The sequence below is a fragment of the Eleginops maclovinus genome, chromosome 9 (assembly GCF_036324505.1).
Source record: "Eleginops maclovinus isolate JMC-PN-2008 ecotype Puerto Natales chromosome 9, JC_Emac_rtc_rv5, whole genome shotgun sequence".
Taxonomy (NCBI): Eukaryota; Metazoa; Chordata; class Actinopteri; order Perciformes; family Eleginopidae; genus Eleginops; species Eleginops maclovinus.
The window spans coordinates 21642830-21655354 of NC_086357.1; the positions used below are offsets into that span (position 1 = coordinate 21642830).

The 12525-nt window shown below is 37.6% G+C and overlaps 1 protein-coding gene and 1 long non-coding RNA gene across 3 annotated transcripts; one reads left to right on the forward strand and one right to left on the reverse strand.

Moving 5' to 3' along the window:
- Window positions 1–682: 682 nt before the first annotated feature.
- On the forward strand, window positions 683–10933 carry si:ch211-212d10.1 (transmembrane protease serine 9). The gene is made up of 10 exons (XM_063890609.1): window positions 683–861; window positions 961–1120; window positions 1269–1401; window positions 1596–1823; window positions 1913–2067; window positions 9162–9262; window positions 9443–9602; window positions 9837–9969; window positions 10148–10375; window positions 10470–10933. Exons 1-10 carry the CDS (start codon window positions 804–806, stop codon window positions 10623–10625), a joined length of 1512 nt encoding a protein of 503 aa, XP_063746679.1. The 5' UTR covers window positions 683–803; the 3' UTR covers window positions 10626–10933.
- On the reverse strand, window positions 3280–7995 carry LOC134869928 (uncharacterized). Of its 2 annotated transcripts, none has more exons than XR_010166473.1 (3): window positions 7838–7995; window positions 4199–4418; window positions 3280–3682 (listed from the first exon to the last, which is right to left on the reverse strand). It is a non-coding gene; the product is annotated as an uncharacterized LOC134869928 (long non-coding RNA). The 2 variants fall into 2 exon arrangements; XR_010166472.1 differs by having other exon boundaries at window positions 4199–4428; window positions 7838–7975.
- Window positions 10934–12525: the final 1592 nt, after the last annotated feature.

The window sequence follows — 12525 nt, forward strand, 5'->3', positions numbered from 1 at the left end:
TGTACAACCCACAGGCTTTGAACAGATCATGAATTTGATTTATGACTGACATGCAGTTTTCTTATAAAGAAATTATTATAGTGGCTCCTAAAAATAAAAGAAAAATGAAAAATTATTGTACTGGTTTATTTTGGTTCATAAAATCTGCTGACTGGTCTCCTCTTCCCTCCAACAGAAACCTAAAGACTTCTTCATTCCCTCTGGAAGTTCAGGAGCCACATTTCACTTTAAGCTCCACAAACCTCTCTTTCAAACAAATCCTATTTTTGTACACGGTCTGATGAAGTGATAACACCATTATAATGTTACCTCTGGGGCTGTGTGAGAGACATAGAGGCTCCTCTGAGAAAGCCAGGGCTTTGAACATTGAACGCCAGTAGAGATTAAGACTTTAAGACTGTGACCACAATGGCATCAGTGGATAAATTATAACCACTTATTTTAAAGTTCAATACGCTGGTCTGAAATTTGATAATTTGACTCAATTTTAAAATCAACCTGCTAGCATGAACAGCATAGCAAAGTAATAATTTGCTTTACGCAGTTTATGTTTCATCCCAGCTAAAGTGTAATGTATTGCATATGTAAAATTAATACATTGCCATTTGTGCTCAGACTTTTCGATTGTTTTGGAGATAATAGACACCCTCCTCTTGAATGTGTGGTTAAGAGCCTCATTGTTTGCATGAGTTAAGCACTCAAACACTTCCTTCTCTGTCTTACACAAGGGTGTAGATAAAGATTGAATTTGTCAGAAAAGCGTGTCACTTCATCCAGAAGCTCGATTGGACTCTGATCTCACCATGTTTTACCGCTGTGACCTGCTGATTCTGATACTTGCACTGACTCTTGGTGGTCAAGGTAAGTTAAGTTGCATTTTTCCTTTCCATTGCATTCTGCACTGTGGGCAAACAAAGCACCAGGATGCATCTGTGAGTTGTAAAAATAAATGTCCCTCAGTTCGTACAGGGAAGATCATCGGCGGTCATGAAGCTGCTGCACATAGCAGGCCATACATGGTGCTGTTGGAGAGGTACATGAAGGATGGTAGCACCAAATACTGCAGTGGCTTCCTTCTGAACGAGGATTTTGTGATGACTGCAGCCCACTGCCTAGCCCGGTCAGGGTTAACACACTCATGCATTAAGACTTCAATATAAAATGCACCCTTAAATTATCTATTTGGAAAATATGTTTCATGATGGCTTCAATAAGATAAAGACCAAGCATTTTATTCTCATATTTTGCATTACATTTTGTCATTTTAGGTCTTACCAGGTGTTGCTCGGAGCTCACAATATACAACATAAAGATGAAATACTGCGCATAAATGTGGATCAAACATTTCCTCACAAAGACTACAATGCAACTAATTTCCGAAACGATATAATGCTTCTTAAGGTAAAACAAATATTTCCTTTAAAGCAGAAATGACTTTTTCCAGTATTTGTTTGTATTTATGTTTTGGGGAAATGCTATTGAACGCCTTAATCAATAAGAGGTTTGAAACATATAACCTAATCAGGCAAATGTGAGCGCTGGAATAAATATTCTAGTTTAATTATGTGTTCATTTTTCTTTCACTTTTATTAAAGTTGAGCTCCAAGGCAAAGTTGAGCAAACATGTGGGACCCATTTCTCTTGCAAGCCAAAGTGATGGCTCACTGCCAAAGTCATGTTCTGTCTCTGGCTGGGGGAGGAAAGACAAGAACATCAATTATATGTCTTTCGTACTCATGGAAGTCAATGTTACACTTAGTGACAATGAGCTGTGTGCTAAGGACAACTTGTACTGCTCCGAGGGAGAGATTGGACCTGTCGAGGTAAGTACTTTTGTAACATAAAGTAAAACGGACAATTATAACTGATTCAGTATCGAAGCCATCACTGCATACTGTGCATGTACTTCCAGGGAGACTCTGGTGGTCCGCTGGTGTGCGAAGATGAGAAGGCATACGGGGTGGTGTCCTACATATTCAAACCATCTTCAGGTGCCCAACAAATCGATTGTTACGCCAAGATTTCTGACTACAGCAGGTGGATCTACTTGACTGTGACTAATGCCTGAAAAAGCTCTCACACCATTGGAGCTTAATTGATGAAATCACAGAATTTGAATTTACCGTTTGCATGACACTGAATCGCTCATATTCAATGACACTTATATCACAATATACTCCATAGCAATGAGACTTATAGACCAAAGTCGGAGCTTGCTTGCTTTAAACAGATTTAATGAAAATGTGCTTCACTTTGATGTTTCCAAATTATAATTTAACCTTTTGTGTGGCAAGTTGACTCAAATCAAGGTTAAATATGAATGTAATATTTTGGTTTTATTGGTAGAGCTTATTTTCTGCTGCTGGGAACACAAACTTGACATCATAGACATAGATTATTCAAAGCTATCTTCAAATTAAACTAAGCACATAAAGAGTTTTCCGGGGCGAACAATTATTAATATTTTTGTTGATTGGTAGTAACTATTGTATATTATCCTGATTTAAATATGTCTACAATAAATACATCAACAGAGAGGACACAGGATCTTCTAAGTTTGTTTTGTTCCTTTTTTTTATAATAAACTGTTGCTCTCTCACCATGTTCTCACAGTATCATTGTGCACTTAACGAAAAGACAACGCTGCCTCCTAGTGAACACGTTTTATCGGTGCAGCAAGAACCAGTCACGCTACTGAAGTCTCTCTGCCTGTTGTGGATATTGTGATTGCTACCTTTACGCAACAAACATATATTTCTCAATTTATTACGTGACAATATATTTCACGTGTATTCATATATTGTGAAATTTAGATGGTAATATATCGTGATGTATTATATAACAATATATTGAAATATATCCCACATTATATGAGGTTATATATTGGAAGACATGTGAATATATGTCCAAATATATGTATATATAATAAAATATAGGTAGATATATTATAAAAATATGTGTATATGTTATAAATATAGGTATAAAATATATGTAAAAACCCCGCCTGCCTGCATTGGGCACACTTCAGCTGCCTGTTAGTTTGTTTCGAGATGGAAGAACCAGAAACACCACCTTTAACTTCGAGTGATAGTGGTGGTGAGAAAGGTGACCACCCCTGGCCCTACTTAGAGGGTTTTCTTTTGTGGGAGTAAAAGACCATTCATATACATGTAGAATCAAGGGCCTACTCTGCCTCCCGAAAGATTGCGAAATAATGCTGCTACAACCAAAGGAATTGTGAGTGTCCTTTAGACGAAACATTTGAACTCATACACACAATGATATTCAAACTTTTGACTGCTGTCTTTAATAACCACATAACAATACTTTTACTCAAGTTTCGGTCTACTTCACATGTTAGCAGGCTACACAATCTTTTTTTAAAAACATGTCTTTTAACTTGTTTTCAACATTTGTATGTAATCCAATACATGGGGAAAAAAACTATAAATGAAACAGAAAACAATCTTTATTGTTATAAAAACAGAACAATCCCTCAGTGGAAAAAAAAACATATCAAGAATCCTTAAGTGCAAACATGCCAATTTATCAAGGCCCTGTGCCAGTCCTTCAGCTGTCCATGGACTTCTTCTTCTGCTGGTGCCTTAATTCACAGATCCTTTTGTTTATGGCTGTCTTATGTCAGGAAGCTTCGCCCATGGGTGGTGCTGAACAATTGCATCTGTAATAGATAATACAATAAGACATCCACAATGTTAGCCACAGATTGTTGCAATAGGAAAGATGAGGTGGATCCTAATCGTGTATGCCTAGTCCTCGCTCCTCAGTGGGTTACCTATAAATACTGCAGTTAAGTCTGAAATCAGAATTGGCTTCTCAACGAACCAAGGAAGTTAGAGTTTGAAAGGTTGTCCGAGGGGCTTCAGAGCGAGGAGGTTATACTACTGTATCCACTTTGTTTTTCAAGAAGTATTGTTGTCAGTGAGAGCAACTTTACTTTGCCATAGCCAAGTGTCTGCCTATGGGAGGTGAATTTGTGCTGTAAAGCTACTACAGGGGATCCATTTTAATGCCGATAAAATCTGAAAAAATATCAAAACTGTTAAAGCTTTTTATTTGTCCATCTGTTTCGCTCTTAGTTGTGAACATTTCAGTCTTTGTGTAAGTGTTTGTTACCATTTACAATAACTTTGCAAAATATATTAATCCATTAAAAATAAATTCTTAAAAGTCTTACAGAGTAAAGCTTTAAGCTTCTTGGGGTCCAGAAGCTGACATCTCTCTGCAGATGGATCGACCTTGTTGACCCCTCCCGTCAGGTTGGACTTCAGTAGGATATCAATGCTGAACAGGCCCAGCAGGAGGGTGCGGGCCTTTCCATTCACTGTGGGTTGGGCTTTTGCAGTCTCCCAACAATGGCTGGATACTCTGGTGGAGTCATCATCCCCTAGTTGCAGCTAATTAATTCTAAGAAGGAAAGACAAACAGGAATAAAAACAAAGAAAATCACCAGTGACAGAATGTTCTATGTTTTTAATTGATCATTACAAAAATGACAAGCTTGAGCTTATGATCTTATTGGAAATGAGGGTCTTCACAGCCACTAAGAGTGATGGAATTTCTCGAAAATATGGCCCACCGAATTTACTACAAATGCCAGCCAAGAGATATAATCCCTCTACCTGGTCCTAGGTCTACCCCTTGGTCTCTTCCCAGCTGGACGTGCCTGGAACACCTCCCCCTCATGCATTCTCCTTAACATTAAATTGTGATGAAGTTCCAGCATTCAAATCATCCCAGTATGGAATTTGGCCATTACAAGGAATGGTAAACAAGCTTCCTTATCATGTCCGTAAAGAGAATGTTTTACTTTTTGGCCTATGGTTTGGTACTAAAAAAACAAATGTTAATACATTTCTAAAGCCATTCACACAAGAGTATCAGTCATTATCAACACCGAAACAACATTGTAAATCATTGTAGAGTGATAGCAGCTGTTATGATGTGTGATACAGTTGCCAGGCCCATTCTGCAAAACATGACCCAATTTAATGGTCATTATGGGTGCAGCCTCTGCCTACATCCAGAACAAGTTCCAAAGGGAAATGGAACTGTTAGGGTTTATCCATACAAAGATGTTCCAAAAAGGGATCATGCTTCAACTCTAACTGACGCAAGGGAGGCCGTGCATACCACACAGTCTGTGAGAGGCAGACATTTAAAATGTTATGTCAGCTTTCTGTCTCTTTAAAGATGTTAATTATTTTCAATTTAATGTACAATTAAATTGGATCCTGGTATTCATCTTGGAACATGCCCGTGCCATCAGGGAAGACAAAATCCATTGATGGAATAACCTGGTCCTTCAGTATATTCAGGGAGTCAGCTGACCTCATTCTTTGGGCAAATAACATTGCTGAACCTAGACCAGACCAACTGCAGCAACCCCAGATCATAGCACTGCCCCACCAGAGGCTTGTGACCTTTTTTTTTTTGGCCCGGCAGTGCAGATCAGACAAAGAAATATAATTGGAGTAAAGTCAAAGCCTGCTCTGTATGAAAAGCTGCATTATACAAATTCAGTTTTGTGCTTGAAAAACAATAGCTCTGGATAGACACTATTAATATATTCAGTCACTTTTCAATAACTTTATTACAATTTAGGTTTTTTTCCTGGCAAAAATGAGCCAGCTTTATTTATTTCCAATCAACATTCAGCTAAAACAATGTATTCTTTAAATCACCAAATAATAAAAGGTTGCATACTGTACAAATACTTAAGACCAACGTTAGAGCGGAATAAGCCTACTCTTTTTGATTAGAGGTGTTCGTCTTCGTGTTGCATCCAAACTGAACTTAAAAGACAGAAAGAGCCCGTGACAGCGGTGCGGATCAGAAGGGACAGGAGGATAATACCATAAACCAATGGACCCAACAATAAATCCTTAAGTAAAACTGGCTTGCTTCATTATAAAGGATCTGATTATTACTTATTTAACCCTGCTGCATATCCCAAATGCACAATATTCTAACATACTGTGTATTTATGAAGTACTTTCAATTGCTTAATGTTGAAAGGTGCCCTATAAATAAACCTGCCTTGCCTCGCCTATTGAATATTTCTACATATTATATTGTTTTTTCTACTAAATATGATATCAGATGAAAGGTGACTTTGAATGGCTTATTCCATTGTTCCAATATTTATTGCATACCGTTTTTAAAAGTAAGGAGTTACAATTTAGCATTTTATCACATTAGATTAACAAAATCTGGCAATGAATACAAATTATTGTTCAGAAAAGGCCCTTAAAAACCATCTATTCAAATGTCCCCTGTATTACTTTAAAGCAGTGAGGTATTGTATTGCAAAACTCCACAAACATCTGCTCAACATGTAGCGTAGGTAAAACCCTAAAATGAAAAAGGGATAGCAAAGATTGATATTCTACTGCTTCACAACTCAGGCAGAGGATGTGGTAATGACTCAATCTAATTTTTGTAATTCAGGAACAAGATGAACTACATGTTTGCAACAGTGGGCAAGCGCTAAAAAGTGCAAACAGTGTAGATCAAGAAGGCCCTTAACTCCTGACTTCCCCTAGAATAGATGATAAAAACAAAACTGCATTGCACATTGCACTGTATGAAAAGGACAGACACATACGTACCTGTATATGGGGGCTACTCAATCTCAAGCAGCCAAGTGTCACAGACCGCTTTGCATCTCACAGCCTGTATATATAGAATCTATGCTCACAATTTTGTATCTGAGTCGTTTCAAACCAATGAGTTATTAGGTAAACTCCACACTAAGCCATCATGCTCCCTCCAAGGAACATGTTTACGACAAAGAGTGCACAACCATCTTTTGTCCCTCAGTTAACAGCCCTACTTTATTCATCCCTGGCACTACAATAAACTGACTTTCATACATACTGTAAATGAGAAGAAGGTAAAGGCCATGGGATTCATTCTGACCTCTGAACATATGGGAAATAAAAACTCAACTAATTAGAGATAACCCAGAGATAGATATATTTCGGTTTCACAAGTCAGGCAGAGAGGTTGCTCATGATATGATCTATACTTGCTCTTAATTACTAAAGATGCAAAACACTTTTTGAACATTTCGAAAGGATGTGGCCAAGATATACCCAGAAACAAGTCACAGAGTTGACTGGAATCAGACCCTGCTGTACCAAAAATAAACATTGTATTTCCAATTCATTCAAATGCATACTTTGTTTAATTAGTACATAATTACACATTCCTCCACGTGTTGAAACGTTTAGGCTCTTAAAAAGCCATTCTCAATATATTCAAAACTTTAGAAAGTAGTGACTCTTTATCACCTTTTCAAAACGCAGAATATAAGAGTGATATTGAGAATAGATTCAAGTGATTGTTACTTAAACTGCAAATGATAGCAGCCAGCCTGAGTAGCTGACTTCCAACAACCTCCAAAATACCCACAAGAGAGGGATGAGTCTTTGTGTCTTTGATATTGTATGTGCTACATTATATTATGTATTTAAAGTGCTTTGATGGAAATCCATCATGCAATTCTGTAATACCAACATGTGAGGTACAACCTTAAATCTCAGTCTTTTAGCATACATCAAGTTTGTGATATTTATTTGCATATGTACTGTATGAACCTTTAACAATTATAAAAGGAATCATCCCAAAATGTGGCTGAAGACAGCTGGGTATTGAGTGTTCTCATTAGCAAAATACCATTCTGAAAGCAGCAGCTAGTATGTTAGTCTAAGTAAACATCAAGAGAAGGTCTTTTACAAACAGCAACATTTTAATGGTCTCTACCACCTGGATGTTCTAATAAAAATACTGTTTTAGATGTTTCATTACTTACCTGGTAGTAAGAAGGGTAGTAAGAACAACTTTTTAATCACTCTAAAACTCTCACAGCTTCCTGTTTTTCCTTCAGTTAACCACAAATGTCTCAGTCACTATGATAGAGATCTTTGCAGAAATGCTGTCTTGACGTCAGTCCTTTTTGCAGCCCAAAGGTTATGAGGTTCAGTTTGGATTCTGTTACTTGATCAATAGTAGTTAACTGAATGCCTGCAGTGTGATGAAGAATCAAACTCAACACACAGCTTTGTGGTCAGCTTTTCCTCTCAGAATTCTATGATCATTTACTAACATGTCTTTCTGAGTAATAGTTATGGTTCGTCTCTGTAGGTACTCACTCCCCCAAAATGATGTATTGATCCTTGCATCTTCTTTAGTGCGTAAAGGCTTTCTGTTAGCCTTTCTGTGGAGCCTGCATATGATCTGATTAGATTTCATTCAGATTTGATTCATCTTTTTGTCATTGCACATAGAACAAAAAAATGCTGTTTGCGTCCAACATGAAAATGCAAAGAACAGATACAGTGCATGAGTCTGTGGCCCAGTGGGTTAGTGCGCTGTTCTTCAGATCAGGAGAGCACTGGTCCAATAGCCACTGCAGTCAGCATGTTGTTGTGTCCCTGAGTAAGACACTTCCTACACTCCTATTGTATTGAGTGTATGTAAGTCACTTTGGGTAAAAGCGTCTTACAAGTGACATGTTATGTATTGTAATGAGGTTACAGTATAGGCTGTATCATATTTGTGGCCAGTTACAGAAAAGTTTGGAATAAATATAAAACACATATTTACAGATAAGTTGCAAGGTTTGAAGCATACATGGAAAAGGTGCAGGCATACATAAGATAAATACAGCCTTAATAAATATTAAATACAGACATAATAAATATGTGCACAAAGCAGTGTGAGGTTAGGCACTGCAATTAGAAATGTAAATATTATTCAATTAGTGCTGATTCAGGTTTGTCATCACTATAGAAAGTCCTGTTTATTTGTATTTCCAGGAATAAGCCTATAGTGCATCCACATTATCCTATTTTGTAGAAATGTTATGGCAGATAAAAAATCAATTTCACAGACATTGCGTTATACAAAGATGTATCTATGGTGTATGTCAACCAGAGGCACCGTAGTGTTTATACTTAAACAATGTTTTAGAGTTACATTTTTTAGATCTCACTTGCTCATGCTCGTGATGAGGTAAACACGCCCTGTTCATGATTGTGGTTGAAAGCCACTTGGTTTGTAAATGCAAACTACACAAACACTCCCTTTTCTCGGTTATACAAGGAAGCATTTAAAGATTGAAATTGTCAGTGAAGTGTGCCACTCCTTACAGAAGCTCAGCTAATCTCTGACCTCACCATGTTTCTCCGCTATGAACTGCTGGCACTGATACTCGCGCTGGCTCTCTTTGGTCAAGGTATGTTTTTATATTGTTGCATTTAATTCCCTTTAGCAGTATTAAAGATTGCAGTTTAAACCTAATCACACGAGGAACTAGGTCAGTAGTGTTAGACAAAAAAGGCACAATGATTCATTAATTAATTTTATTAGTCTCTTTTGTCAGTTTAGTTTTGATCCCAAATGCACTTCCTCTCAGTTCATGCAGGAGAAATCATTGGCGGTCAAGTGGCTAAAGCACAAAGCAGGCCATACATGGTTCTTTTGAAGCAGCACAAGCATGATGGTGAACAAGGACACTGCGGTGGCATACTTCTGAATGCGGATTTTGTGATGACTGCAGCCCACTGCCAAGCCAGGTCAGTTAAACTTGCTTTTTCTTTAACCTAAGGAGGGACTTACTGAAAACTACTCAGTGATACCTTTTCTGGACTTTTGTCATTTCAGTTCTTACGAAGTCTTTCTAGGATTGTCCAATATGTCGAACAAAAAAGAAGTACAGAACACAACTGTAGAGAAGTCCTATCCACATGATGCAATTGACTTACTGAAAACTACTCAGTGATACCTTTTCTGGACTTTTGTCATTTCAGTTCTTACGAAGTCTTTCTAGGATTGTCCAATATGTCGAACAAAAGTGAAGTACAGAACACAACTGTAGAGAAGTCCTATCCACATGATGAATACAATGCAAATGATAACACTAATGACATAATGATTTTGAAGGTGAGAGTAAAATAAATGTAACAGTTGTATTTTAAATCTGTACATAACAGCAGGAATGTGTGATAAGCACATTTTCTTCCTCATCTCATTTGATCATATCAAATTCATTAATAATAAAATATTCAACATTTTGACTTTAATACTTTCTAAATATTATTTTTTTTTCCCGTTTCTAAAGATGAGCTCCCGGGCCATTTTCAGCAAAAGTGTGAGACCCATTGCTCTTGCATGCCAAGGTGATGACTTTCTGCCAAAATCATGTTCAATCTCCGGCTGGGGAGAAACAGCTGAAAACGAAAAGTACATTTCTCGTGTACTAATGGAGGCTAATGTAACCCTAATCAACGATGAGTGGTGTAATAAGAACCATTTGTACTGCTCTAAGGGAAAGCCACGTCCGGCTGGGGTAAGTATATCCATACATCACAATGACTAACTAACACTGGTCAACAGGTATATTATGTAAAAGCAATCACTGCATACTGTTCATGTACTTGCAGGGAGACTCTGGTGGTCCGCTGGTCTGCGAAGATGAAAAGGCATACGGGCTGGTGTCAATGGGCTTCCAATACGACCATGCAAAAAGCCCATATGTGTACGCTTATACTAAGATTTCTGACTACACCAACTGGATCGAATCGATTGTTGGTTGCTAGGTTACCTGCATAACTGATCGATCAAACCCTGATGTCTAAGTGTGGTATTTGTCGCTTAGCAAATTTAAAACAAGAACATACAGATTGTTATACTATATTCAAAAAGCTTTTCATTGAACAACGCCGTAACATTTGAAAAACTCATGCTGCTTAATGGAAACAATGTCTAAATACTGCAAGTAAAATTGCTCTATAGCACTTCATGCATCTTCTTTTTGACTGTATCAGATGAGAAGATAGGATCCTCCAAGTTTGTTTTTAACCATCTTTTTAAACAATAAAATCTTGGTGCTGTTGCTCTCATTAAATCTGTCCACTTTTCTGTTTATTGTAAGGACAACACTGCCTCCTTGTGAACAAAGACTATCTGTGCAGCAGTGAGGTTCACTAAAGTCAGACCTAAAACTCTCTTAAAACTAAAGAAGTCTCGGCCTGTTGTGAAAAAGATCCTTTCCACATTTTTCCAAAGTTTCCAAATTATGATCAAATTATCTGTGCATTAAATGAGATTAGGCATTATATCAGCTTCCTTTATTACAATTCCACATTAAGTTCAAGCATGCTTTAACTATACAAATCCTTAATAACAAAACATGTTTACTGTCAGAAAGGAAACCTTGTATTGGTGTTAACTTATTAGTGATTCTAATACTGTTCATACGAAGAGGTGTCTGGGAATAAAAATAGATACTGTATCTACAACTAAATAAAAAGATGGGAGTTTTGCCCAGCAGACGCTTCTACTTTCACTTATATCGAAAGTCAACTGCCTTTGGAAGCAAGTAATAGTGCCCTCATATTATAGTGTTACAATTACTGTATATTCATTTATGATCACTGGTTGGTTATAAAAAAAGGCAATTAGAGACCACTCCATTTTTTTCTTAAATCTTTATTTCTACATGCATGGCAGCCTGTTTTGAATTCCAAAACAGAGAAAAATTGGAAGTAGTTTATAGAATACAAGACTTTTAAAAAAAAACCATTTAACTCAAAAGACGTACCTATAAGAAATAAAACAAGAGAAACTAATAACGCTGAAGTGGTCTCTTATTTTTTTCCGCGGCTGTACATCTAATAAGTGAGGAATCCTATCTCACATGCTTCACAGTCTAGCAAAAGGACCAATTAATATCGTATCGTAGGGTCGCCGGTTCAAGTCCCCGAACAGGCTTGAAACAGACTTGCTACTTGGAGAGGTCCCAGTTCACCTCCTAGGCCCTGCTGTGGTGCCCTTGAGCAAGGCACCGGACACCTCCAATCCCCCCTCCCCATTGCTCCCCGGGCACTGTACGATAGCAGCCCCCTGCTCCTAGTACTAGGATGGGTTAAATGCAGAGGACTAATTTCACTGTGTGCTCTGCTGTGTGCATGTATGTGACAAATAAAGAGGGTTTCATCCTCCGATTCTATCTATCTTCTAATTTTTATAAAGATAACAGTTATTAACGTCATCTGGATCCAAAGATAATGTTAAAAGTCATCAGGATTTTAGTGAGATACATGTTTATTTATGAACAGCATGTCAAAAAGACAATTCATGTTGCACTGAGCCGCCCGTGACATATTGATGCTCTCATGGGGAAGAAACACTTGAGGCTACATCAGCTTGCTTTCAGCACCACCATCAGGCAATTTTATATTTTACATGACCATATAGTGACTGTATTATTAAAAACACACATACAAGCAACCACTTTGACTCAATGTTGAAGCCCACCATTTTAAGATGTAGTTATTTTAACGGTTACTACATCCTGGCTTCACTGCTTAAGGTCCCTGAGTCCCATGGTTTGACAAAGGCCGTTGGGATGATATACAGTACATGTATTGCTTCAGTGCTGTTGTTAAGATGTGGTCAGGGCAAATACATTTCTGGCATGAGCTGCATCTCCACAAA

Excerpts from the sequence above, each read along its gene's own strand:
- si:ch211-212d10.1 (XM_063890609.1), top strand. The coding sequence starts at position 804 with ATGTTTTACCGCTGTGACCTGCTGATTCTGATACTTGCACTGACTCTT. Across the intron at positions 1,121-1,268 it reads GCAGCCCACTGCCTAGCCCG|GTCTTACCAGGTGTTGCTCG; the intron begins GTCAGGGTTAAC and ends TTGTCATTTTAG. Across the intron at positions 2,068-9,161 it reads TTGACTGTGACTAATGCCTG|TGTGCCACTCCTTACAGAAG; the intron begins AAAAAGCTCTCA and ends TTGTCAGTGAAG.